The 27,534-nt window shown below is 43.8% G+C and overlaps 1 protein-coding gene across 3 annotated transcripts; it reads right to left on the bottom strand.

Moving 5' to 3' along the window:
- Positions 1 to 476: 476 nt before the first annotated feature.
- LOC110298299 (major histocompatibility complex class I-related protein 1) lies at positions 477 to 20,061 on the bottom strand. 3 transcript variants are annotated; one of them, XM_021167465.3, is made up of 6 exons: positions 19,904 to 20,061; positions 11,106 to 11,366; positions 10,167 to 10,442; positions 5,554 to 5,829; positions 3,785 to 3,883; positions 477 to 2,459 (listed from the first exon to the last, which is right to left on the bottom strand). In XM_021167465.3, exons 1-6 carry the CDS (start codon positions 19,956 to 19,958, stop codon positions 2,401 to 2,403), a joined length of 1,026 nt encoding a protein of 341 aa, XP_021023124.1. In that variant the 5' UTR covers positions 19,959 to 20,061; the 3' UTR covers positions 477 to 2,400. The 3 variants fall into 3 exon arrangements, with proteins under 3 accessions (XP_021023124.1, XP_029337381.1, XP_029337489.1); XM_029481521.2 differs by having other exon boundaries at positions 3,785 to 3,923; XM_029481629.2 differs by lacking the exon at positions 19,904 to 20,061 and having other exon boundaries at positions 11,186 to 11,360.
- Positions 20,062 to 27,534: the final 7,473 nt, after the last annotated feature.

Genomic DNA, 27,534 nt, shown 5'->3' on the forward strand with positions numbered 1-27,534 from the left:
TCCTGGCGAAACTCATCCCTGACCCATTTGGCAGTTCTGCTGCTGACAGCAAGTGAACGCGTTGGCCTTTGGCATTCCTCTCTATGCATCCATCTGATTCCCTCATGGGGATGCTTGACCTGCACATATGAGGACAATGACATCTCAGACCAGAGTGATCAAAACCACTGCCTTGTGGGAACCTGCCAGAAAATAACCAACTAATGGACCTTGTGATTCAAAGCAGGGTACTCTTCTCTCCACCCAAAAATAGAAGAGGAAAAACCAGCAATTCCTCAGAGGTAAGGGAAGGATCCAAACATGGGAATTGTTGAAACAACAATCTCTCCCATGCCCCATGTGTTACTGGGGATTGGATTTAGGGCCTCAAGCATGCCAGGCAAGGTATATGAGCTATATGCTCTAGCAGAACGTTTCATTTCTCCTTGATTTTGTGAGACAAAGGAGAGCAGTGAGAAACCTGTAACACACGGCTTTTATTTGATTTTTTTTTTAAAATAGGGTCTCATGTATCTCAGGCTAGCCTCAAGTATCCTCTGTAGCTGAGGGTGTCTTTGAACACCTGATCCTCCTGTCTCCATCTCCCCAGTGTTGGGATTATAGGCATGTGTTGTCACGCCTAGTTTTATGTTGCTCTGGAAATTGAATCTAGGGCTTCCAAATGCTAAGCAAGGAGTCTAGCACCGTGCGCAGCCCCCACATGGCTCTTCAAACTTCTTCCCTCCTAACCCAGTCCATTCTCCAATTATGGACAAAACCTTGGCCTGTACATGCTACAATGAAAAACAGATAATAAATGTAGTGGAGTTTAAAGCCAAACTGGTCAAGCAGGTTCTTCATGTAGTGTTCTTGATCTAAAACATTAGCAAAGAAAACTCAAAGTCTAAACACAACTGGCGTGGTAGTGCAGTTCCCTGGAACATTTAGAATATGGCATCACACTGTTCATAGACCTTGGTTACCGAACATCTATCATCAGTAAATGTGAATTAATTAAATGACAGGTCTGAAAGTATTAAGAAACAATTTAATTTAAAACCACTTACAGAAAAAATCCAAAGTTTTAGTTTTTGTTTGTTATTAGTGGTGGTGGTGGTGTGTGTATGTGTGTGTGTTCGAAGTGCTGAAGACTGACCTCAGGGCCTCATACATGCTAAGAAAATTCTCTGCCACTGAGCTACACCCTAAACCCCCAAAGGTTCAGTTCTAACTTCTGTCTTTTCTGTACTGGTTCAGTCTCCAACACCAGAGTAAAGAGAACTCCTTTTGAAACATAAACATATGAACACATTTTGTCAGATTAAAACAAAAACAAAAACAAAAACCTTAATTTAGCACTCATGGAGAGGTCAGAGGGCAACTTTCAGGAGTCAGTTTTTTCTTTCACTGTGTGTGTGGGTCAGGGTGACTGATCTCAAGTGGACATGCTTGGCAACTGACATCTTCACCCACTGGGTCATCTCCAGCCAAATAAATACTATTATTTCATGTTGAAATATTGCAAGTGAGTCTAGGTCTGCTGTTCCATGGGAGGGAATAATATGTCTGGTAATGATTGTTTTAGTTCTGTTAAGTGTGTTGCTGTTGTTGTTGTTGTTTTGGTTTATTTCAGATAGGGTTTCATTGTGTAGCTCAATCTAGCCCCAAATGTATAATCCACCTGCCTCAGCTTCCTGAATACTGGTCTTCTAAGATTCCCATCGCACTCAACTTGATAAATTATTGTTCCAATTTCTCACAGAAATAGTAAAAGCAAAGGAAGTCATTGCCATAAATGTAGCCAGACAAACATGCAATATTCCTTGCTTTCTGACAGAGCCACCATGAACTGGATACTTCTGCCTCCCCTTGGGCCATGATATGTGTATAGTGACTCATCCACTCAAAGGCTGCTGTAGAGACTTGCTGGCTATTTTCATGGGTTGGCTCAACCCTACTTATAGATTCTCAAACATGAGAGCCATAATGGTCAAAGTTCTTACATGGTAAACATTCTCAGGAGAGAAAATGAACAAGAACGGCTATTTTGTAGTAGAATGGGGGAAGTTGCACATGATGTTGAGTGAAGGCTAATGCTCAAGTCTATGATATTTTAGAAGACATCTCCTGCTTAGGTGAGAAAGTTGCTTGCGACTCTGATACTCTGTGATCTACTTGTAAATCACCATTGAAAACTACAATATTGGGAAGTATTGGGTCATGAGACAAACTGTATTTAAAGTTGACTGTGATAAAGGAGTCTATCAAGAGCCTAAAAGTTGACAGCTCTTCTGGAGCCAAAGAATGAAGAAAAATTTGTAGCTCCTATCTTCCTGTCACAAGTGCTCAATTTTACAGTCCCCGGTTCTATCAGGAGTATGGCCAAGACATGTGGATGCCTGAGAGCAAACATCGTGGCTCCTAAGAAGGAGAGCTGCCCTCATTCACTTGGGTGGGTTGGTACATGACTTCTTTTAGTTCTGAAAGGAAAAGAAGGTTTTAGTTAGTTATCTGTATCGCTTTCTCACAGCTCAAAAATGATCAATATTCAGCAAAACCTAGAAGCAGCCACTGACAGTTTTAGTCTGCTTTCTCAAGATTCTCCTAGAACTTGTCACTTTTTAACTCAAAATTTACAAACACCAGAGGAGAAGAACCAGGAACTTTCTTCTTGAGATGTATGTGTTGATTTGTTAAGGACTCATATTGTACTCTATTGATTGTGGAAACATTACTTACCCACTAGCTGGGTTGATTTTCTAGCTAATGGACTGGTTCCGACTAGTAACTAATATCACACACGTACAGTATCCCCTGGATTGGTTTCAAGTCATCAACAGTCAAGCAAAGGCAAGCTCCTGCCCACCCAGCTTCCGAGCCCTGATCCAGGTTTCATTAATATCTCTTGTGATCAGCTTCAGTAACTAGTAAACCAGAAATAGACAATGACATTTCAAGATTATGCCATTAGCTCTATGACATGGGGTCTTGTTTGTCCTTTCCATTGATGTTTCCCAGGAGTCAGAATGTTGCTTAAAGCACAACAGACATTTCATACATTTTTTCCCAATACATGGTTTTTAATGAATAGATTTATAGAGAAGACATTTAGTACACATTTAATGAATGGATTTATTATCTATGCTGTCTAAAGCATATCTCTTTCCTCCTTCTCCTTATCTCAAGTCCTATTTTATAATGGTATCGACTTTTAAACAGTTCATGTGCTGAGAAATGAATTTCAAAGAAAGAAGACTTTCATATAATTGGGATAGAAGAATGGTGTGGTGGTTTGAATATACTTGGCCCAGGAAGTGTCACTACTAGGGGGTGTGGCCTTGTTGGAGTGGGTGTGGCCTTGTTGGAGGAAGTGTGTCACTTTGGGGGTGGGCTTTGAAACCCTTCTCCTAGCTTTCTAGAGGAGAGACTTCTCATAGCTGCCTTCTGATCAAGATGCAGACATAATCAGCTACTCCAGCGCCATGTCTGCCTGCACCATGCCATGCTTCCCGCCATGATAATAATGCACTGGACCTCTTAAAGTGTGAGCCTCAATTAAATGTTGTCCTTTATAAGAGTTGCCTTGGTCATGGTGTCTCTTCACAGCAATGGAAACACACACTAAGACAAATGTAAAAATTAACAGGTGTTTCCTCTACAGAGGGGAAATGTTGTCCCGGGCCCTCATGTGATTCTTACAAGATGGACTATCTGTTTCTTTTTGGAACTCAAGTGGCAGACCCAGTGAACAGAAGCCTCAAGAAACCACTAGCAGCATCTGCCAAGAGTCCTGCTTGCCTCTCACCTTGTGACCTTCTCCAGATCAGAACACCAACTCCAGCCAGGGTGATGATGAGAACTGTGGTTCCAGAGATTGCGCTCACTCGAAGGATGTCCCCTGATTCTGTAAGTAAATGAGGAAAACTCCACGTTGCTCCTGCCATCTGCATTAAGTGCATCATGGTGTTCATTAGGAAACCTGGCTATCACTTCTCAGTCACCACCTGATGGCACATAGATATGTGCATATGCTTTCTTCTATTTGTTTATGTGTTTGTTCTTCCTGAGACAGGGTTTCTCTGTGTAGCCTCAGCTGCCCTGAAACTGACTTTGTAGATCTGCCTCTGCCACCCAGTTATCTATCTATCTATCTATCTATCTATCTATCTATCTATCTATCTATCATCTATCTATCTATCTATCTATCTTGGGGGTTTTTTTTTTTTTTTTTTTTTTTTTTTGGTTTTTCGAGACAGGGTTTCTCTGTGTAGCCCTGGCTGTCCTGGAACTCACTTTGTAGACCAGGCTGGCCTCGAACTCAGAAATCCGCCTGCCTCTGCCTCCCGAGTGCTGGGATTAAAGGCGTGCGCCACCACGCCCGGCCTTGGGGGTTTTTTCAAGACAGGGTTTCTCTGTGTAGTCCTGGCTGTCTCAGCTCACTTTGTAAACCAGGCCTCAGAGACTTGTCTGCCTCTGCCTTCTGAGTGCTGGGGTTAAAGGCATGTGCCGCCACCACCTGGATATTTTTTTTAAATGTAATATGTAATATAGTAAACCGCAACAGGTATGACACACACAAATGACAGCTATTTAAGGTCCTCAGTAATTAATAGGAATATAGATGAGTGTGGGAACTAAACACCGTGAGAAGCACTGAACAGAACCATTGTAGGGGCTGGAGAGATGGCTCAGCAGTTAAGAGCACTGACTGCCCTTCTCAGAGGTCCTGAGTTCAATTCGTAACAACCACATGGTGGCTCACAACCATCTGCAATGGGATCTGATGCCCTCTTCTGGTGTGTCTAAAGACAGCTACAGTGTACTCATATAAACAAACAAACAAACAAACAATATTAAAATAAACATTGTTGGAGCTGGAGAAATGGCTCAGCCATTAAGAGCACTGACTGCTCTTATGGAGGAACTTGTAGCACCAGCCTGGGATAGCTTGTTTGGCACCTACATTCATACCCTCACACATACACACATAGATACACACATGAATAAAAATAATAAAATAAATCTTGGGACTGGAGAGATGGCTCAGTGGTTAAGAGCACTGGCCTCTCTTCTGGGGGTTCTAGATTGGATTCCCAGAACACATGGTAGCTAGCAACTATCTATCACTCTAAGTCCAGAGGACTCAATGATTCTCCTCTGGCCATTGTGGACATTTTATACGTGTGCTGCACAGCCATACGTGCAGGCAAAACAAAACAACAACAACAACATGCACATAAAATAAAATTAAAAACAAACTTTTAAAATTACAAATAGAAATTGAAGTCAGGTGTAGTTCACACCTTTAATCCCAGCACTCAGGAGGCAGGGGCAGGTGTGTGTGTGTTCAAGGCCAGCCTGGTCTACAAAGCAGGTTTTAGGGATAGCCAGGGCTACACAGAAACCATGCCTCTAAAACCAAACAAACAAACAAATCAGTTGCCACTGCACCACCACCTGGTGAAGCCTGTGGTGACCCACGCAATGACCCAGCTTCCCTTTCCTACAGGCTTCACCACTTTCTATCTCATTCCTCACTCTCACTTCCCAGACAGCTACCACCCCCATCCTTACCCCGAGGGGCCTCCAGAACCATTTGGCGACCACAGTGCTCCACGTGACAAGAGTAAACGTCATTGCTCTGAGGATCCAGATCAACTGACAGCCACGTTTGATAGGTTCCATCCCCGCTGGGAAGTACCCCTCCGTAATCCACTTCTTGGGCAATTTCTTCCCCGTTTTTCATCCATGTCATGGAAATTTCTGGTGGGTAGAAGCCATGAGCTCTGCAGAAGAGAGTTGTAATCCCTGGGAAGGTTTCCTTTCGAGTTGTTCTTACCACTGGATGCTCTAGAAAGAAGCAGCCACAGTTAAGTGGCTTGGATACTGAACTTACCACGTTCAATCACAGAACTAAGTGTCCAGTTCACTTTCTCTGTGGTGAGAAATATCTGGAGCTGAGAATGAACCAGAACCCAGATTCATCAACAGCAAAGCTGGACTGTGTATCCTTCCTCCCATGCTGTAGGCAAGGGGACACATGCAGCTGAGGCACTTTTGTCCCCGAAGGGGAGAGAAGGCATAAACATCAAGTTCTTGGAGAGTGTATTGAAGTTGCTTACTGTTCACCTTTGAAATACCCTTACGTGGGGGGCTGGAGAGATGGTTCAGTGGTTAAAAGCTCTGTCTGATTGTCCAGAGGACTTGGGTCCAATTCCCAACACCTTATGGCAGCTCACAGAATTCTGTAACTCCATCTAGTTCCAGAGAACCCAATACCCTCACATAGACATACAGGCAGAACACCAATGAACATAAAACAAACAAACAAACAAACACCCTTATGTGTTAAGGACAAGTAAGTCACAACATATGTAAATGATTGTTCTTGATAAGTAGTTCATCTAAAGATTGGAAATTAGCATGCAATAGATCTCAGTTCTGCAATAACTGACAATAAACCACACAGCCATGTCAGGTCAATGGGGGCTCTAGATTGCCCTGTGCTATCGGAGTAACATTCTGATGGTTATAATAAAATACAAGCACATGCCATAGTTCCATGTGCTCTCAAAGAAGCTACAGAAATGAATATTACAGGAGGGTTCAAATAATGATGAGAGGGAGAAAGAGGGAGAGAGATATGCCCTGGAATGAACTTGCCTCCCTCAGCCTCCTGCATGTTAGGATTACAGGTATGGACCACGGTGCTCAGCCTGTTCACCACCAATCACCACTGGTGATCTAACTTCCTCATGACATCAGATGTCCATTTTCCATATGGTGTTATCTTAACCTTTCCCGCTGAAACTTGTCATAAAGCCAAACTGAAACCAAGCACATTGTCTGGAGGGCCTTCCTAGTCATCCAGGAGACTTCCTCATCTCCACTTTAGTGCCTGACATTGTGGACACAGGGAAGAGCCTCCACCTCAAACAGACCTTCCCGTCTCTTACCTGAGGCATGGAATTTAGTTGTAGGAAAAGACCTTCCAACATTCAAAATAAAACATTGTCAAGAGATTTTTTTTTTTAAACTATGCCTGAAAGAAATGAATCTACCTCCCAAGGCAGGGGTTTTGACCAAAAGATCGACACCATTATGACACTCAAGACAGGGAATGAGAACTATGTGTGCATACACTATGTACACTTGAGTTAAACCTTCCGTACTCTTCCCACACAACCCAGGTTCCTTCTGGTTGATTCCAAGAGCTTTTGCACCAGGCAGAAACAACAGAATTAGCTAGTAACCTCTAACTCTCCATTCTTAGCAGCTCAGCTTGAGTTTTCCTCCCTTTGCCCAGTACTGTATTCAGGACAAGCAACAGGCCAGGCAACTAGGGGCAAATGCTACTGATGTGCTTTGACTATAAACGATCCTCATGGGATCATGTGTTAAATCCAGACTTTCTAGATGTTGGTGTTATTTTGGGAGGTTCTGGAAACTCTAGGAGGTGGGGTCAAGCTAAAGGAAGTAGGTCACTGTGGGGAATCCCTGGGGGTTGTATCTTGTCCCTGATTCCTTCCTTGCTCCCTCTGCTTCCTGTCCACTGTGAAATCAACTGCTTCACCACACCCTTCCCACCAGAATGGACCCAAACATCTGAAACTGTGACCAGTCTCCCCTCCTCTTAGGCTAAGTTGTTTCAGCCATTCTGTCACAGAAAAGGGAAAAATAAATAACCCAGCTATGTGGCAAACATACCCAAATCAGAAAGTAAACACTGTTTCCCTTTTCCTATCTGCTGAGACTCAGCCTAAAACATCCTTAGTGATTAAGGGCAGTCAAGATCTGCAATAGCATTTAACCAGATCTTAGGCTATTAGACATTCTTCAGGCAGGTGACAGTCACATTCAATATGAGAGCAGTGTCCTAAGGCTTAGCGAGCATTCTCGTCTACGTCATCTTCCATACTTTCTGGAAAGTAGGCAAGGCAACATTATATTACTTGAGACTGGGGCTTTGCTGGCCAGCCTTCCAGAAGCTTCGATTTTTCCTGACAGGAGAGGCTCCTTCTCCTGACAAATGACAGCATATTTTGAGACATTACCAAAACCCTCTGGAGCATGGGCTTCTATAAAGTACTCATGCTAATTCCTCCCCTACAATAGTCACTCAGTGCGGAAAGGTTGGTGTCTCTGTGTTAGCCCCTAGATCCAGTCTCTGTCCTTCTGTGATTTGTCTAGGCCTTCACACTGTAACTCTAGTGCTTCTCTGCCCCTGGATTCCAGCTGGACAGCCTCAGCCAGAGAGCAGTGAGCTGATGAAGTACCAATCTTAATACATAGGCAGTCCTGGGGGCTGGAGAGATGGCTCAGCAGGTAAGAGCACCCGACTGCTCTTCCGAAGGTCCTGAGTTCAAATCCCAGCAACCACATGGTGGCTCACAACCATCTGTAACGAGATCTGACTCCCTCTTCTGGGGTGTCTAAAGACAGCTACAGCCGGGCGTGGTGGCGCACGCCTTTAATCCCAGCACTTGGGAGGCAGAGGCAGGCGGATTTCTGAGTTCGAGGCCAGCCTGGTCTACAAAGTGAGTTCCAGGACAGCCAGGGCTATACAGAGAAACCCTGTCTCGAAAAAACCAAAAAAAAAAAAAAAAAAGACAGCTACAGTGTACTTACATATAATAAATAAATCTTAAAAAAAAAAAAAAAAAGAATACATAGGTAGTCCTGCCCTGGGCACATTCCTCTTTAGTCACACCTCCCAAAAGGATCCTCTTTCAGCCCACCAACTCTTGCAGAACTCTGCTAGCGGATGCCCCCTCTTCCTGCCCCTCGGATGGCGCACTAGTGTGGTGGTATTTTCATGTCGCACTTTGTCAGACACTTCACCACCCCTTACTGGATCCTCACTAGACCCCCTGTAAAGGAGCCGTGGGTGAATCTCTGAAACATGACCATTTTGGATGTGTGTGCACCTTAATTCCTGCCAGAATTTCGTTACCCACAGTTAATCTTTGAAGTCTTTTCCGATGTTCACAGTGACTAGTTAATGAAGTTACATGTGAACCAACTCAGACCAGTTCTCTTCTGATTTATTTATTTAGGCAACAAGTACTCAGAGACAGTAGTAGCCTGTTTTGTGGACTAGAGAAGCCACAAGGATGTAAGATTTGTGCTCCTAGCTTCAGCTAATCCTCTACTACTGTGGAGAACAGCATTTAAGCATGGGTTGTGGTTTCTTAGGTCCCTGTGCTGCTCTGATTCTTGCTTTCAAGTAGGATGTGAGCCTGTTTGAAATAGGGTCGTTAACTACAACCATTGAGCCTATGGTAGTTATTCTGCTAGTAGGGAAGAAAGCCAATATCAGGCTCTAACCATCTACCTCCAAAGCCTGGACATTTTAGACAGACAGCACATGGTTATTTTCTTTGTTTGTTTTGTTTTTGAGACAGGCTTTCTCTGTGTAGCCCTGGATGTCCTAGAACTCAGTCTGTAGACCAGGTTGGCCTTGAACTCACAGAGATCCACCTGCTTCTTGCTCTTTAGTGCTGAGACTAAAGGCTTGAGCCACCACCACCCAGCAAGGCAGCACATGTTTATAACCACAGCCCATACCCTTCCTCCCAACCCAGGGCTTGCTATGTCTCTGGAAAGTCCCCCAGACTGGTCATTACTTTCATGGGAAAAGGTCTACAGTGTTCAGGATTTCCTGAAACATTTTGAGTCATCCAATCCAACATGCAACATTCCACATGCTGCTGAAGTTGACCAGTTGGACCATGCATTTATGGCAGAAGATAAAATCTGTGCCCAGAAGAGTTGAAGAGTTAATCCCCAAGTAAGGAAAAGCCTGTCTTCCCAAGGCTCTTCTTCATAGGACCAGCTTTGCACTCACACGGGGATTCTGCGAACCCTTGCTTCTTAAATAATCTGCAACAACAGCCCCACTTCCAAAAGCTTTCCCCAGCCTCTCACTGACAGGAGAGGACTTTTTTTGATAGAGGTGCCCTTGGAGGTGTTACATTCTGTCAAGACAAGTGGAACTGCTAAGGCTTGTCAAGATGCTGCTAAAAATATAACTAATGAGAGTTCTCTTGGGGGGGTTACAGGTCAGAACAGTCCAAGCAAGAGACAGATTTCAGTACAGGGTGAATATCACCCGCAGAAGAGGAAGTTAGACACAAAGCCAGTTTTCCTAGGCGTGTTAAGAATGAGGTGTTCTCTCTTCCCATTACCTGTTCTTTCTAGGGTATCTCTTCCATATTCCAAGAACCTCTTTAGCCAGGCAATGCATTCTTCTTCCAGCCAGTTCTTTTGGTATTGCAACTCATGCAGGTTGGCCTCCCATGCTTGCTTGGTGATGTGAGCCACATAATCCATGGCCAACCAGGAGAGGGTGTCTTTATTGAAGATGATGAAATCTTGTCCATCATATGCATACTGGAGAAACCCTGTGGTGCTGCCGTCTTCCAGCAACTCACAGCCAATCATTCTCTGGTAGGTATGAAGCCCTGAAACATATACAGCCTATGGGAGGATGGCTTTAAACAGAGACAGAGAGAAACTTCTCAAGTGGTACAACTGGAGCATGGCTGAAAGCACTTTTGCCTTAGAAGACACTACCACACAGGTCTGTATATTTGAGTTGCAAAAGGTTCCTGTTCGGCAGACCCACCTACTCGCAGACATCGGTGGGGAACCTACTGCATGCCAAAGGATCATGATGAAGCTTGCCTTGGGGAATTAGCCTATCTTTGGGATGATTCATTGATAAATTTCATAGCTATTCTGAGTGCCGTGTAGGAGCAAGAGATACGCAGGAGCCAGAAATATATCTGGGACAATTAAAATCTTAAGTTTCTATGCAGAAATAAGCAAATCATGAAGACTAGCCATCAGCACATGAATCCTAAGGTGAGCAAATCTAGAATGAGGTTAGAGAAGAGTGTTGGATACCAATGGGATAGGAATATGGGCACAAGGGATAAAGGGTTTTTACAGGTCAGTGTGGAAGAGTCATGGGGGAGATGGTGGTCACTGAACTCCAGCAACCTGATTTTCTAAGTTTTCTACAGAGAATATAAGTAACTGGTGAAATTGTCGTAGACAGCCCAGGGCCTGTCTTCTGGGGAGTAGCCAGTGAGGGAGAGTGCTCATCTCTGCTGCAGTCACACCTGAGTGGTTGTAGTGCCTCTGTAGGTGCCTCAGCTCCGCCTTGAATGTCTGCTGCCAGCCCCTTAGCAGCTGAGTGTACCTCTCCCAGTGATCAGGTGCCAGGTTCTCCGCCATCCATGGAGCTTTCGGCTCCTTCTGTCGAGTGACACTGTCATATGTAGTGATAGGGTGTGAGTCCACATACCCAACAGAGATAAATTCAGGGACGCCGGGGCCAGGATCGGAAACAGCCAGACGAAAATATCTCAGGGAGTGGGTCCCTGAGAAGGAGACAAGGAAGGAAGGCGTTGAGAGTCACAGATGACAGAATGTAATAACCGCAGTCCCTGGCATCCCCTCACCAATGTCCTAGCCACTACTTTATCCAACACAACTATAGAATCCTAGTAATTATGATCTGGAAAGACTTCAGCTGTGTGACTGAAGATGAAACTTTATTGGTAACCTCAACTTGTAAGTCACTTACAGTGTGATGTTCTGGTCTTGGGGAAAGAACCAAAACTATTCACTGGGTGGGTGGGGATGGGGATGGGGCAGGCGTGGAGATATGCCTCAAGAAGCCCTCAGAGCCTCTGAGGGAAAGAAAACCCTGACAGTCCAACCACTTGTTTTACTAATAAAGCCTCTGGGTTAATAATTGAGGGCCATCATTCTACCATCTTCCAGCTACATATATTGGGGTATGTACCCTTCTTCCCAGATTAAACAGAGTCAGAACAGCCATTAAGGCTCAGGCCTCCTGCAGAAAATACTTTCAAAAGCACCATGCTTTTTCTTGCTATACCCAACCACTCCTGGTAGCTACTTTCTTACTATTTTTCTACTTTTTCGTCCATTGAAATATCAATATGAGGATTGTGATCATCAGTAAGGGTCAAGGTAAACTGAAATGAACTCCTAGATAGTGCAAGAAGTTCAGGACATAGTATAGGTAAAGGAAGATGGTTTTAGAAGTAGCGTATATGGGCTATCATGTCAATGTGGGCTCTTAGGAAAGGTTCTATAGAGAGGGTGACATCTTGGAGAAGATCTCAGGGCCAAGAGCTGAGCAGGCCAAGGGGAGAGAGGGCGTGCATGCTGGCCAAGGACACCACAGCCTTCTCTTCATTCTCTGTGGGACCCATCTGGTGCCTCTACAGGTATACGTTGTGCCTGGCACTTAGCCAGGCTTCTAAAATGGCACTTCATGATCCAGGGATGTCGGCTGACAGATATGAAGTCGGTAATTCAGACCAGGGAAGATGAAGAAAAGTCCTTGTTACACTCCCCTTCATAGCATGCCAGACCTTGTGACAATTCGTATCTTACCAGAATGTGTTGCCCAGATATTTGAAGATTTACTATAACTACTAAGGTCGAATCATTTGGAAGGACTAAAATTGTTCTACACAGACGGTGATTTCGAAATCATTTGCTCCGCTCCGACGATTATGAAGTCAGGTTGGGTTGGCCCCTTTCCATGACTCACCAACATGACTCACTTGTGGAGCTGACATCTATGAGCTTAGCATTTGGCTTTGTCTAGCTGGGCCAGTCACACTGCTCCTCAAGGATCACTTACTGTTTACTCAAATCTCCTGGGCCTTGCTGGGGAGTCCATTCAACTCGACAAGCATCTCTCACACCAGCGTGCTGGCTCATTCACACACACACCCAGCCCCACTCCCACCCCCGAGCGTTGTCTCTTTAACTTGGTACAATAGCAGTTGGGCCACTTTTGACAAACATCTAAGGAAAATTACTGGAATATAAAACCCTGGACTTGTTTTCATTGAATATCTACCATGGACAAGCTATGATGCAACGTCAGAAGAGGAAAATGAATCAGGTACCACTTCTTCCCTCCAGAAATTTACAGTCTAACTGGGGATTTTTATATAACAGAACAAATACAAGTGTCACAAAAGAGGCACCGAGCCCAGCGGTGGTGGCCCACGCCTTTAATCCCAGCACTTGGGAGGCAGAGGTAGGTGGATTTCTGGGTTCGAGGCCAGCCTGGTCTACAAAGTGAGCTCCAGGACAACCAGGGCTACACAGAGAAATCCTGTCTTGAAAAACCAAAAAAAAAAGGCACCAATGGGGTGTAGGCAAGACAGCAGCCCTGCTCACGTAGAAGTGTTCCTGAGAAATCCTCCAAGGAAATCAAGCGAGATCAGTTACACCTTCAGTGAGTTCTAAAGGGCAGCAGGTACCTCCATCATAACTATTAATGTGTATTTATTTATTGTGCAGGGACCATGTGGCCAGTGCCATACAAACCCTTGAGCAACATTGGCTTCATTCATTCCTCACAATAATTAAACAAAACAAAACATGGTCTCATGTATCCCAGGCTGGCCTCAAACTCTCTATGTAGTCAACCATGACCTTGAACTTCTGATTCTCCTGCCTCACAAATCACCAAATCTGGTTCAGGTGGCACCAGGGATTGAATCCAGGACTTTGTACAAGCTAGACAAGAACTCTTATCTATCGGGCTACATCCCCAGCCTTCACAATAACATCCTTCAAGGTGGGTCCCATCATTCCCATTCCACAGATGGAAGGTGCAGAGAGATTAAGTACATTACTCAAAATTAACTAAATTAAGCACAACCTTAAAAGCCACAGTGAAGGAACCAGAAATCAAAATCTGAACTCTCACATCGGGAGCTTCTCTACCTATGACTACTCAACTCTGCTTGCGAGACTCTTCCAGAGCCTGGATTAAAGTGCTCTCTCCTGCCCCCTTGTGTCAGACATGTTTCAGTCTCTGATCTTCCAGTCCCTAGAGCCCAAGCAGATCTTCCTCCTGTTGGTAGGAAGTTCTGATTGGGTAGCCATGTCAACAAAGAGCAGTTTATTGTTACCCTCTTCAAGTAACTCAGTGTCTTAGTAAGGTAAAAACGATTGTGATTTCTGATAACTACTCTTTGAGATCCCGGGGATTGTGGGAATGAGGAGAGAAGTAAATGGCTGTATTTTAGTTAAAAGAACCTCGGGACACTCCTCAAAGCATGCAGTGATGTCGATGGTTCTGCATGCAGCAGAAGCCATTAGTCCCCTCTCCTAACAACTGTCAAGCGACTGGCTCTTTTTTTTTTTTTTTTTTTTTTTTTTGGTTTTTCGAGACAGGGTTTCTCTTTATAGCTCTGGCTGTCCTGGAGCTCACTTTGTAGACCAGGCTGGCCTCGAACTCAGAAATCCGCCTGCCTCTGCCTCCCGAGTGCTGGGATTAAAGGCGTGCGCCACCACGCCCGGCTGCGACTGGCTCTTAACGGCAAGTCTAAAAATGACAAATGTGACAGTCTGACTTCTTAGCCACTGTATTAATTACTTTTCTTGTTCCAACTGAGAAATATGTGATAGAAACCTAAGGGAGAAAGAACTTATTTTGGCTCATGGAATAAAGGAGTAGAGTCCATGGAGAAGAGGAAAGAGTGGCTGGGATCAGCCTGGTCTGGGCTTGCTGGAGCTTGTGCTATGGTTCCTCATATCTTTCCAGGTCAGAAAGCAGAGGACTCAGGCTAGAAGTGTGCTGGACGATAATAACCCTTAGCCAACCTTAAGGCCTGTTATCTGGGTTCTGTGCCCCCAAACCACACAACTTCTCAAGAGACACCACCAACTGAGCACCTAGTGTGTAAATATACAAACCTGAGGGGGGGTGCATTTCACATTCAATCCACAGCATTCTGCCCTGACCCTAGAGGCCCATGGCCACCTCATGATACAAGGTGCATTTTACAACTGTGAAAGTCCCTAACATCTTTTTATTTATTTATTTTACTTTGAGAGATTGATTTTATTAAAGTTTTTGCTTGTCTGAAAATCATTTTTAAAAAAAAAGTACACTGTTACTGTCTTCAGAAACACCAGCAGAGGGCATCATATCTCATTACAGATGGTTGTAAGCCACCTTGTGGTTGCTGGGAATTGAACTCAGTACCTCTGGAAGAGCAGTCAGTGCTCTTAACCACTGAGCCATTTTCCCAGCCCCCAGCCCTCCACCCCCTAACATCTTAAGGGTTCCAACACTGATCAAAATCCAAAATCTTGGGGCTGGAGAGATGTGAGATTTTTCTTTAATAGTACTAATACCTGTATGAATTATCACAGCTTTTCCCACACTTGCTTTGACCACAACTATATTCAGGTCCCTTTCCCTGCCAAACTACATACTTTTCAAATATTTCCCCTCAGCTTTCAGCTGTCTATTGCTGTAATATGGCTAAAAGCAGGGACAGTAACCGCCACAGTCTGAACACTTCTGACTAGAGATTTTCTTCACCAAACAAATTAGTATATTGCTCTTTAATTCAGCCTCATTTTGACTTTCAGGACACGGAGGGGGGACATCGATTCTTTGCCGGAATAGCCTCTAGTCCAATTCCTGATAACGTCCCTCTTGGCCTCTGCGAGAACATCCCACAAAGTTCTAGTTACAGCATTTGGAGTCCACAGCTCCAAACTTTTTCTTATTACTCTAACACTTCACTTCTGAAGTCCCACAGACTGCATAGTCAGGTTTAGCACTGCAATGACCATACCCAGGGACCAATTTTCTGTATGAGTTGCTTTTCTCATTGCTATGATGTGATACTTGACAGAAACAGCACAAAGCAGGAACGACTTATTTGCATAATGGCTTAAGGAAATACAGTCCCTCATAGTGGAGAAGGCATGGAAGCTGGGATTAGCTTAGTTGGGGAGGAAGGAGCTTGCAGCTCATTATCCTCACACTACACAGCTAGGAAGTACTGAGCTTGGGATAGAAGTAGGGTCAACTTATACCTCTCAATTCTTGCCTCTGTAGCCTTAAGTCTGCAAGCTAAGTCCCGTGTCTTAAAACTTCACAATATCACAACAGAGCCATCATCTGAAACCAAGGGCTCAATCACATATACCTGTGAGGACTATTTCCTATTGAAACCATTACAGTTACTCTTTCATGGTTACCCCTTTAACATTTACCAATACTTCACGTCATATAAGTATTATTCTTTTCTGAATTTCCAGTAAACATAGTTCTAGATGCTAGGAGCACAATATGGAACAAATAAAGGACCAGTTCTCTGAGATAATTTCTAGAAGGGATATTGTCAACTGACAAATATATAATACAAGGTCAAGTGATAATAAATTGTATTAAGAAACTAGTATGCATGGTGGTATATGCCTTTAATCCCAGTTGGGCAACAGAGACAGGTAGATCTCTGTGAATTCCAGGACAGCCAGGGCTACACAGAGAATTCTTGTCACAAACAAACAAACAAACAAAACCCCCAAAACAAGCAAACAAAAAAAACAAAAGTAGAGAAAGGAGAGAGAGTGAAGTGTTAAACGGACCAGAAATGGCTTCTTTGACCAGGTAACATTGAGTTGTGTCTGGAGTGAAGGAGGGGCCATGGGGGAAGACCCTTCCAGATAACTGAGCCCAAATCCTTGAGGGTGCATGCTTTGCATACTAGAAGAACCTCAAGGAGACCACTGTGGGGCTCCAGAGAGAATGAATGAGGGCCTGAAGTGCTTTTTTTCCCCTCCCTACACCTTGAGTACAGTAATGACCACACATCTCATATACCCCAGGAGAATCTCAATTTCTTGAATCCTATTCTCTGTTGTTGTTTTGTTTTCCTGAGACAGGGTTTCTCTGTGTAGCCCTGGTTGTCCAGGAACTTGCTCTCTAGATCGGGCTGGCCTTGAACTCACAGTGAATCTTATTCTTTTTAAAGAATTCATTGAAAGTGTAATAAAATGTGGTTTGACGCTTATATTCTTAAAAGATTTTTTAAAAATATAAACTTAGATGTCAGAAATCATGTCCCTAGTGTCTACGTCAACTTGAGCTTCATAAAGTAAAAGCATTTAAAGAGCTGTGTGTTTGACCTTTAGTCTAGACCTCTTCCCTTGAAATTTTAGCAATCCTCTAAGGTAAGAGGATTGTGGTCCAGCAAGAATAGATAGCTGTTCTCCCTGGTTAGAAGAAAAATCTGGGCTGGAGAGATGGATCAGTGGTTAAGAGCAACGACTGCTTTTCCAGAGGTCCTCAGTTCAAGTCCCAGCAACCACAGGGTGGCTCACAACCATCTGTAATGAGATCTGACGCCCTCTTCTGGTGTGTCTGAAGATAGCTACAGTGTACTCACGTATATAAAATAAATAAAATATTTTTAAAAATCTATTTATCAGAATTAGATACATTCAATATCAACTATGAAGAAGAGAATTTTAGGGGAATGAAATATTGTCTTGTAGAAATTTCTTTTGCATGAACCTAGGCAACAGCACCATGGAAACAGACTGAAATCTAATTGCCCTATTTTCTCATGCCAACTCTTTGAACTCAAGGTTCTCTCTCGTTCTCTCTCTCTCTCTCTCTCTCTCTCTCTCTCTCTCTCTCTCTCTCCCTCCTTCCCTCCCTCCCCTCCCTGCCTCTCCCCTTACCCCTCCCTACTTCCTCTCCTCTCCCTCCACCCCACCCCCCACCCCGCTCTTTGGTTTGTTTTATTTTTGAGACAAGGTTTCTCTGTGCAGCTCTAGATGTCCTGGGACCCACTCTGTAGACCAGGGTGGTGTCGAACTCAGAAATCCGCCTGCCTCTGCCTCCCAAGTGCTGGGATTAAAGGCGTGGGCCACCCTGGCTTGGCTCAAGGTGATTTCTAAGCAGATAATCTACAAGTACATCTTCTAACACTAACACAACTGGTTTGTCCATGATCAATCCTTATCTCTGAAGCATCATTCATAAAGTAGATTGATGTAGCGGGCTAACTCATCTATTAAATTATGAATAACATCAAGAAATTAACTTTAACTATATCAAGATGAAACTCGCAAAGTATATAGAGTTATGCACGATCACCTGTGGGCTATGCTGCTGTGGAGAGCAACGTGCTGGACGTAATGTGAGAATTATCTTAACATTTCCTGGAGTTATGTCTCAAACACTCTGGTTTCTCTTCCCCGTGTCCGCCATCCACCTATGGTGTAAAAGTATCTATTTATGAGTAACACTGGAGACAAACATCATGTAGGCCTTAAGTTATTTCCCATAAATCTGAAATCCCTTCCCTGTCATTTTCCTCAAAGTTCATTTAGTGAGAACCATGGGAGGAAACAGCCCTTACCAGATAGGTCCCATGGAGAGACCATAAGGAAGTAACTATAATAAACCATGTTCACCCTAAGATTATAGGGAAATGGGCAGCTAATGAGAATTGCTAAAGCCCAGCGGAAGCTAAAACTCTAAAGAAGAGGGATTTTCAGACAAAAGGAAAAACAACCTACACTGCAGAGAGCTACAGATAGCTACTGCCAGAGACTTCTAGAAAGAAGGAAGGAGGCAAGAAAACCAAACTTCAATCTCTCATTTCTCCTTGTTCTCTTCTCTTTTCCTAGCGTTTCCTACCAAGTGAACCAACACAGAAGCTAGGACTGGGTGATGCAGTCTGTAGCCCTCAGCCTCTAGAACACAAAGCAACACAGCAGGAACACATCTAAGAGTCAGAGGAAAACAACCAGCATAGTGCAGCACCCCATCCTATAACTACCCACAAATTATCTACGTACGGGGTACTTGGAAGTCCAGCAGTATCACAGAAAGGCCTGGGCTAAAGGCAGAAGACCTGTGTTCACTGTGATCACTGTGCCAGAGGGTTCTGCAATCTCCTTAAGCCAGAGAAACACCTAACCTGATCTTTATTGTTCTCTCTTTCTCCCTCCCTCCCTCCCTCCCTCCCTCCTTCCCTTCCTCTCTCTTGCTCTCTTTCTTTCTTTCGGCACTCAAACTGGCCTCAAACTCACCATTCCCCCCTAAGCCTTTAGAGTAGCTAGGACTGTAAGTTTGCATCACCATATCCAATTGTTACATTCCTCCAATCAGCTGACACATAGCAAGCTATCAATCAATACTTGTTGAACTAACACAGACACGATTTGAAAGAGTTCCTTCCTGGCATGAACATTAGTCAGCAGCTTGGGTGGCCTGATCGGAGTTCTGCAATTCTCCTGTGAACCTTTAAAAGCACTAACAGCCAGCAGGAAAGCAGTTGGTTAGGGTAGAGAAGGCTAGCACTTCCTGTCACACGGACTCTCCTGTGTTTGTGGCAACACAGGGCTCTTGATCCCTTAGAGACACAAGCTCCCTAAACTACGATGTTTATTGAATTTTCACTTATTTTTACGTACTCTGGTGTTTTGCCTGCATGTATGTCTATGTGAAGATGTTAGATCCCCTGGAACTGGAATTACAGACAGTTGTGAACTGCCCTGTGGGTTTCAGGAATTGAACTGGTGCACTCTGGAAGAACAGCCATTGCTCTTAACCACTGAGCCATCTCTCCAGCCCCAGAACTTTGTTTTTAATCCATGAATATTTTCTACACCTAGTAAACGAGCTCAGAGTCATGGCTTCATCTTTCTTGCATCTTTTGTTACAGGATGTCCTGAGGAGGAAGAATGATCTATCGGTCTGAACGGTGGACAGATTGGATGGTTCAACTCCCCTGAAACTCTCCCTACACGCAGGTTCATTGTTAGAACAGAAGAGAAACAGAAGGGAGAGTAAGGGTATAGCAGAAAAGTAGGGACACAGCTCTCAGAGGAAAAGTGAGGCAGTCTTTCTGGGCAGGCTGGCATCCATGCACACACATCTGAACAGCAGGCCAGTTGGTCCATCACCCTTCAAGTCTTGGGTACAAAGGACCTGTGGGTTTGTCTCTGGCTTTTTTATAGTTTGCACCACAAGTTTAGAAAGCAAAGCCGTCGTTATGCTTCAGCACTGCATTTGGAAGCAAAGAGCACTCGGGATACTTACGAGTATGGCTTCGCCTCGCCAACAATACAGTGAGCAGAGGTAACAGGAGCATCATCAACCCGTGCTGAAGTCCTTTGCTTTTCCGATTTTTTTTTTTTAAACCTCAGACAGTGACAGACCCCTGATGAGAGAACTTGTACTCTACCGACTTACTTACACTTGGTAACTGAGCACTGTGGGGTGGGGCAGGGGGAAGCATTCTCCAGTAAGAACTGGTAAATATATCTGGTGTCATTAGTTGCTAGGTAGAATAGAGACTTACAAAAATGAAAGCAATAAACATTAACCCCTTGTGGGTTTCGGACTCGGCTTGCTCCTGTCTTCTCTTCATCCAGTTCCCAACTGTAGCTCAATTACGTGAAAGGTATAGGGAAGCAAAAATTAATGACATGGGTAATTTATTGCCTTTGGTTCTTTCTTGGAGTTTAGATTTTTAACCAAGGGACAAAGGAAATCGCACCCTGGGTTCTAAGATTTGGAACTCCCTGCTTAGTATGATTTTCCCATCCATCCATCTCAGATAGCATGTACCATTTAGAATGTCCTGTAATTTTTTTATTTATGCCTGTCTTTCCTGTATATATATATATATATATATTTTTTACCTAGAACAATAGACCCCAAACATCCCTGTTGAATCAGGAAAAGAAAAGGCCTATGGGAGACTCTGAGGGGTCGCCACTCATCTTTCAAGGAAAGCAGTCTCCAAGCTATGGTTACATTGTTGTTAGAAGCACATGACAAGTTAGGAAACAGAGCTGAGGCTGTTCAGGGAGCTGGGGAACAGGTCTAGACAGGAAAGAGGAAGTGCAGGATAGAGAGAAGAATGGGGAGAAGGCAGGCTTTGGCTTGGGGTCAGGCACCGCGCTTGATTTGACATGGTCAAATCTCTTTGACATGGGGCAGAATCACAGACTGCACCATGGCTGGGCAGTTTCCCCTTTAAAAGAAATCTGTGTATTCCACAGGACTGTTGAGTCAGTGTGGTTGTTTATTACGCAGGAAGAGGGAATAGGAGAATCAAACCCCTGGTTTCCTTCAGAGGTGAGTTGAGAGATGGCCCACTCTAAAAGCTCAGAACCTGTGAGTATAACACACTTTATATGGCAAGAGGGACTTTGCAGGTTCCATTGATTTAAAGACGCAGAGATGGAGAGATGATCCTGGACCTGGAAAAACCAATCTAATCACAAGGGTCCCTATTACAGGAAGGCAGAGGGTCAGAATCTGGGAAGGGTCTGGGGCAGCAGATGCATTGCTGAAGAGGGCATGAGCTAAGGAGTGCAGGAGGCCCCTGGACCTGGAATGAGAAGGTTACAGACCCTACCCCAGAACCTCTAGAAAGAATGCATGTGTCAAAAGCTGGTTTTTTGTTTGTTTTTTTTTTTTGTTGTTGTTGTTGTTGATGGTGGTTTTTTCTTTTGTCTTGTTTTGTTTTTTTCCCCATAAGACCTGTCTTCAGAACTAAATGATTGGAGAGAAAATATATATTGTTTGCAGCCACCTAATTTTTGCTTTCTATGAGAGTGGAAAATGTAGGCATGTCTTCCTTTCCCCACAAAAAGCTAAAAGAAATTATTTGATGGCCTCTTTTCAGATGCTTGCATCTCTTTTTTCCTTTCCTTCCTCTTTTGTTTTTTCCCTTGGCTATTCATCTAGCAAATATAGGTATCTATGTGCCCCTCCCAGAGACCCCTGTTGCTGCTCCATGATGCTTGCACGCCGTGCCATGTATTTGCTCCTTTGAGTTTTTTTTTCCTGTTAATAGCTTGTTCCCCAAATTTCATACTGTACTCTTAAAAAGGAAGCATGAAAAGTGTAAGTAGCTTAAAATCGCTTTATCTAATTGCAAGCTAGTGAAAGGTAGGAAGGCAGAGGACACCATTCCTGATATATTTTAGTATATGCTTCTTTGGTGATTTTGTTGTGGATATGCATGTAGGTGTATGTTCTCTCTCTCTCTCTGTTTTTTTTTTTGTTTTGTTTTGTTTTTTGTTTTTTGTTTTTCGAGACAGGGTTTCTCTGTAGCCCTGGCTGTCCTGGAACTCACTTTGTAGACCAGGCTGGCCTCGAACTCAGAAGTCTGCCTGCCTCTGCCTCCCGAGTGCTGGGATTAAAGGCATGCGACACCAAGCCTGGCATGGTCTTTATTTTTAAAACTAATTGCTATCATATGCATATATATATATATATATATATATATATATACACACACACCTAACTATAACTCTATATAATGTTACCTGTATGTATGTTTTCAGGGCTGACTGTTTGGCAGTGGACAACCAATTTGTGTGCTCTTTCCTGGGGAAGGCTATCTTTCCCATTCTAGGTTGCCTATAGTTCTCTGTGTAAGGTTGAAACTTCATGGCCTTTTCGCCAACAAGTTTGAAAGTATTATCTTGTTCAGTTCACATCTGGGCAGTGGTGTGAATGATAATAGTTTCATAGGGTTATATATTAGCATGCTTAGTCCCCAGTTTGTGAACTGTTTCAGAAGGACTAGAGGGATTAGAAGGTGTGGCCTTGTTGGAGGAAGTGTGTCGCTGGGGGTGGGTTTTGAGGTTTCAAAAGCTCCTCCAGACTCTGTGGCTCTCTCTGCCTGCTGCCTGTGGATCAGGATGTAAAGTTCTCAGTGATGCTTGTCTGTTTCCCACTGTGATAATAATGGACTAGCCTTCTCAAACTGTAAGCAAGCCCTCAATTACATGCTTCCTTTTTTAAGGGTTATGCTATCTCTTCACAGCAATAGAACAATAACAAAGGCAGAAGATGGTACCAGAAGTGGGGTATTGAGATGACAGGCCAGACTATGGTGTTATTTGGAGGAATACAGAAGACGTTGTGACTTTGGGTTAGAAAAGTGGTTGAGTGCTTTAAGTATGGCTTAATGGGACAACCTAGCAGGAGTATGGAAGACTGTGGTGCTGAGAGCAGTGTGGAAGATGAAGTCCAGCTTACAAGGATTCAGAGGGAAAGAGTATTACTAGCTGGCCTGGAGACCATTCTTCTTATATTTTGGTGAAGATTGTGGCTGCTTTTTACTCTTGCCCTAAAAATCTGTCTGAGGCAAAATTAAGGAGTTTTGTATTAATGACTTTAGCAGAGGAGATTTCAAGACAGCCTGGGGTAGACTGTGTCCCTTGGTTATTAGGGATCATTCTTAGGCAGACCTACAGTGAAAAAGAGAAATCAAAACAAAAAGAAATATAAAATTGTACAGTTTGAGAAAAAGAGGAGAATCTGGAAGAGTGAGAACCTGTCTGAAAAAAGACACAAAACAAAAAAAGTCCAGGTATAGTGGCTAATGCCTTTAAATTAAGCTCTCAGGAGGTAGTGGCAGTCAGATTTCTGTGAGATTAAGGCCAGCCTGCTCTACATAGTTGGTTCCAGGACAGCCAGGACTACATAGTGAGACCCTGTCTTTAAAAACAAACAAACAAACAAACAAACAAACAAACAAACAAACAACAAAAAGCATACAATAGCAACAAAGATCTCCTGGAAGTGTTGGAGCCAAGACCTGTGCTCAAGGAGATAAGTAGTTTAAAGAAAAGCCTGATGCTAAGTGGAACTAAGGGAGCGGTAACCTCAGGGCAAGACCCCACCTAGCTAGACTTGCAACTTGTGAAAAGAAATTAAAGGAAAGCTTAAGCAGCGGAGGAAACCACAAACAACCGAAAGCTTATGCAAACAAAAGTCCGGGGAGGAGCCCAGGTTCCAGCCTCAGCAAGCTGAACTTGGCAGCGGCAGGAAAGATACAGGAAAGGGGTTGTAGAATCTTCCTCCATGGTTAAGGAAAGCAGCGGAGGCCAGGTTTTTGGCAAGACAGCCTGCATGGAGGCCTGGAGAGACCATTGCATGAAGCTATAAACGTGAGGCTTGAATTGAGTTGGAGACACCAAGATGGAGGTGCCAGACCTATGGGTGGGTAGGGGGTAGGGGGGGATACTTGACAAAGATATTTGCAGACATGGTGTGGAACCAGCCAGAGACAGAGAGTCAGAGAGACAGAGAAAGAAAGAGCAGCAGAGCAGTGGTGGCGCACGCCTTTAATCCCAGCACTTGGGAGGCAGAGGCAGGCAGATTTCTGAGTTCGAGGCCAGCCTGGTCTACAAAGTGAGTTCCAAGACAGCCAGGGCTATACAGAGAAACCTTGTCTCGAAAAAAAAAAAAAAAAGATTGAGAGAGCGGATGGGAGAGAGATTGCAATAAATAAACCTGCTGACTGAAGGTTGACATCAGACATGGAAATGCAGAATCTGGAGTTTGCCCTGCTGGATTTTGGTTCTGCTCTGGTCTAGCAATAGTTACATTCTTTCCTCTCCTTTGGAATGGAAAGGTATACTCTGTGCCATTGTATATTGGAAGTATGTGGCCCACTTTTTATTTTGATTTTACAGGGAGGGATGCAATGAAGAGATCACCTTGAGTCTCAGAAGAGACTCTGGGTTTTTAGATAGTGTTGAGGTTGTAAAAGATTTTGGCAACTTTTAAAGTTGGACTAAACACATTTGGTGTTCTGTGACTATAAGCCTATGGGGTTCAGGGAGGAGCATGTGGTGGTTTGAGTTGATAATGGCTCCATAGGCTCATACAGTTGCTTACTTAGTTCCTAGATGGTGAACGGTTGGAGAAAGATTAGAAGGATTAGAAGGTGTGGCCTTGTTGGAGGAAGCATGTCACTGGGGGTGGACTCAAAGCCCACACCAGGCCTAGTGTCTCTGCCTGCTGCTTGAAGCTCTGGGGTGTAAAACTCTCAGTGACTCCTCCAGCACTACGCCGGTCTGGCCTGCTTCCTGCCATGATGACAATGGACTTCTGAAACTGTTAGCAAGCTCCCAATTCGATGCTTCCTTTTGTAAGAGTTGCCTTGGTTACAGTGTCTCTTCACAGAGGGAAAACAGTATACATGATAGGCAGTTATGGCGGTGAGATTCTATGAGTCTAGTCTCTAATACTTCTTGGAGCCACAATCTCATAGCAAACTCCCTGATCATCATGCTGTTAACATCGTTCTGCCCTCTCTTCTGCAATGCTCTCTGAGAATTAGATGTGGGGGTGTTTATAGATGTACCTATCAAGGCTAGGCTTCATAATTCTATACTTTGATTGGCTGTGGTTTTCTGTAATGGTCTCCATCCATTGCAAAGAAGACTTTTCTTGATGAGGGATGAAGACTTTGCAGACATCCCTTCTTCTGTGTTTACCTCCCTTGCCTTCCTTCCTATCATATTACTTGTATCCTGAAATTTCCCTTTATCCTCTTTGGTGATTTGAACGAAAATGGCCTTTGTAGCTCATAAGGAGTTGCACTATTTGAAAGAATTAGGGCATGTAGCCTTATTGGAGTAGAGGTGGCCTTGTGAAGGGGGTGTGTCACTGTGGGTGGGCTTTGAGGTTTCAGATGCTCAAGCCAGTCCCAGTGCCACTCTCTTTTCCCGCTGCCTGCTGCCACAGATGTAGACCTCTCAGCTACCTCTCCAGCACCACGTTTGCCGACATGCTGCCATGCTTCCTGCCATGAGGATAACAGACTAAACTTCTGAAGCTGAAAGCCAGCCCCAATTAGATATTTTTCTTTATAAGAGTGGTCATGGTCATTGTGTCTCTTCACTGCAATAAAACCCTAACTAAGACACCCTCTTCCCACCTTATTCTGTATTTACCTCTCACCTCCTCCTTAAGGAACTTATTTTACTTGTTCTAATTCTGTTTTGTAGGTTTCTTTTCAAATTTCTATTTCTCAGCATTGATAATACATATTTAATGATGTAACTTTACTGCTTCTTAAGGTTCAATCAGGATGGAGATTTGTTTTCTTTACACAATTTAAAAATTGTATTTATTGTGATTGTGTTTGTGAGCATGTGAGCGCGGGTGCCCGTGCCTTGTGTACCTGTAGAGGTCAGAGGGCAACTTTGTGTGGTCGGTTTTCTTTCCACCTTTATGTGAGTTCTTTGAATCAAATTGGTTCTTAACTTGCTTGTTTGGATAATATTATTGTGCACTGTGTAAAAGCATCACGGCTCAACAAAAAACTGATGGCTTCTAGCGAAGGAGGACAGGATAGGCAGGATTTCTGGCAGAGATAGGAATTCTAGGAGTTAGGTATGGGAGAATTCCCCAGCAAGACATGGAGGAAGAAGCAGGCCGAGACTGGAGGAGAGGTAACTAATGAGCCATGTTGCAGAACTTAGACTAGAATAAACAGGTTAATAAGTTATAAGACCTGGATGGCAACAAGCCTAAGCAAAGACCTTAAGCATTCATACTAAGTATAAGTCACCGTGTCATTGAGCTGATTGTTCCAAAGAAAGTCCCATATACTTGCTTTATAATAAAAAAAAAATTTTTTTAAACTTGTGTTTTCAGTGGTTTTGGTACACATGTGACCACCTGACCTTTTTAGTAATTTTTGTCATGACATACTTTGAAACGTTTCTAATGGCCATCAAGTGAACATTCCATAAATTATTTATCACTTTTTAGTGTTTAGCATATAAGCTGACTAACATTGTCTGTGTTCTTTTTTTTTTGTTTGGTTTTGGTTTTTGGAGTCAGGGTTTCTCTGTGTAGCCCTGGCTGTCCTGGAACTCACTCAGTAGACCAGGCTGGCCTCGAACTCAGAAATCCACCTGCCTCTGCCTCCCGAGTGCTGGGATTAAAGGTGTGCGCCACCACGCCCAGCATCTGTGTTCATTTTAAGGCAGTATGTAGAAGGCAAAACAGACATAATGATGACAGCCAAAGAGTGGAAAGAAAGCACAACCAGTGTGTTCATGCGTGTGCACATTCCTGTTGTTGGGTGGAAATGTGAAAAATTACAGCCAGATCAATTGAGTTTAAGATGAGCGAATATTTTCTGGAATGACCCAGAGGGCCTCACAGTTATTAGGTTGGAAGAGTTGGCTCAGAGGTTAAGTATGTTACCTGCTCTTCCAGAGGACCCAGGTTCAGTTCCCAACACCCACACTGCAGCTCACAACCTTCTGTAACTCCAATTCCAAGGCATCTAACTCCCTTGCCTGACCTCCAAGGGCCCCTGTATGTCCTGTATGCCCGTGGTGCCTATTAACTCATTCAGGCAAACACACGTGCACATAAAACAAACACACAAAAAAATCTTTTTTAAGTTTACAATAATGATCATATCCTTTTCTTCTTTAGCTTCTTTCACGAAAGAATTAGCATGGACTCAACAAAACAAACAATCTAGTTAAAAACAGACCAAGGATCTGAACAAGCCAAAGAAGATTATACAAAAAACACCCATGGAAAGAGTTACAGAGATAAAGTTTGGAGCTGTGAAGAAAGGATGGACCATCTAAAGACTGCCATATCCAGGGATCCATCCCATAATCAGCTTCCAAACGCTGACACCACTGCATACACTAGCAAGATTTTGCTGAAAGGACCCAGATATAGCTGTCTCTTGTGAGACAATGCCGGGGCCTAGCAAACACAGAAGTGGATCCTCACAGTCAGCTATTGGATGGATCACAGGGCCCCCAATGGAGGAGCTAGAGAAAGTACCCAAGGAGCTAAAGGGAACTGCAACCCCATAGGTGGAACATTATTATGAACTAACCAGTACCCCAGAGCTCTTGACTCTAGCTGTATTTGTATCA

This window comes from Mus caroli, unplaced genomic scaffold (assembly GCF_978045245.1).
Source record: "Mus caroli unplaced genomic scaffold, Mus_caroli_1 scaffold_1, whole genome shotgun sequence".
Taxonomy (NCBI): domain Eukaryota; kingdom Metazoa; phylum Chordata; class Mammalia; order Rodentia; family Muridae; genus Mus; species Mus caroli.

Excerpts from the sequence above, each read along its gene's own strand:
- LOC110298299 (XM_029481521.2), bottom strand. The coding sequence starts at position 19,958 with ATGATGCTCCTGTTACCTCTGCTCACTGTATTGTTGGCGAGGCGAAGC. Across the intron at positions 11,367-19,903 it reads GGCGAGGCGAAGCCATACTC|GGACCCACTCCCTGAGATAT; the intron begins GTAAGTATCCCG and ends TCTCCTTCTCAG. Across the intron at positions 2,460-3,784 it reads GATCTGGAGAAGGTCACAAG|AACTAAAAGAAGTCATGTAC; the intron begins GTGAGAGGCAAG and ends TTTTCCTTTCAG.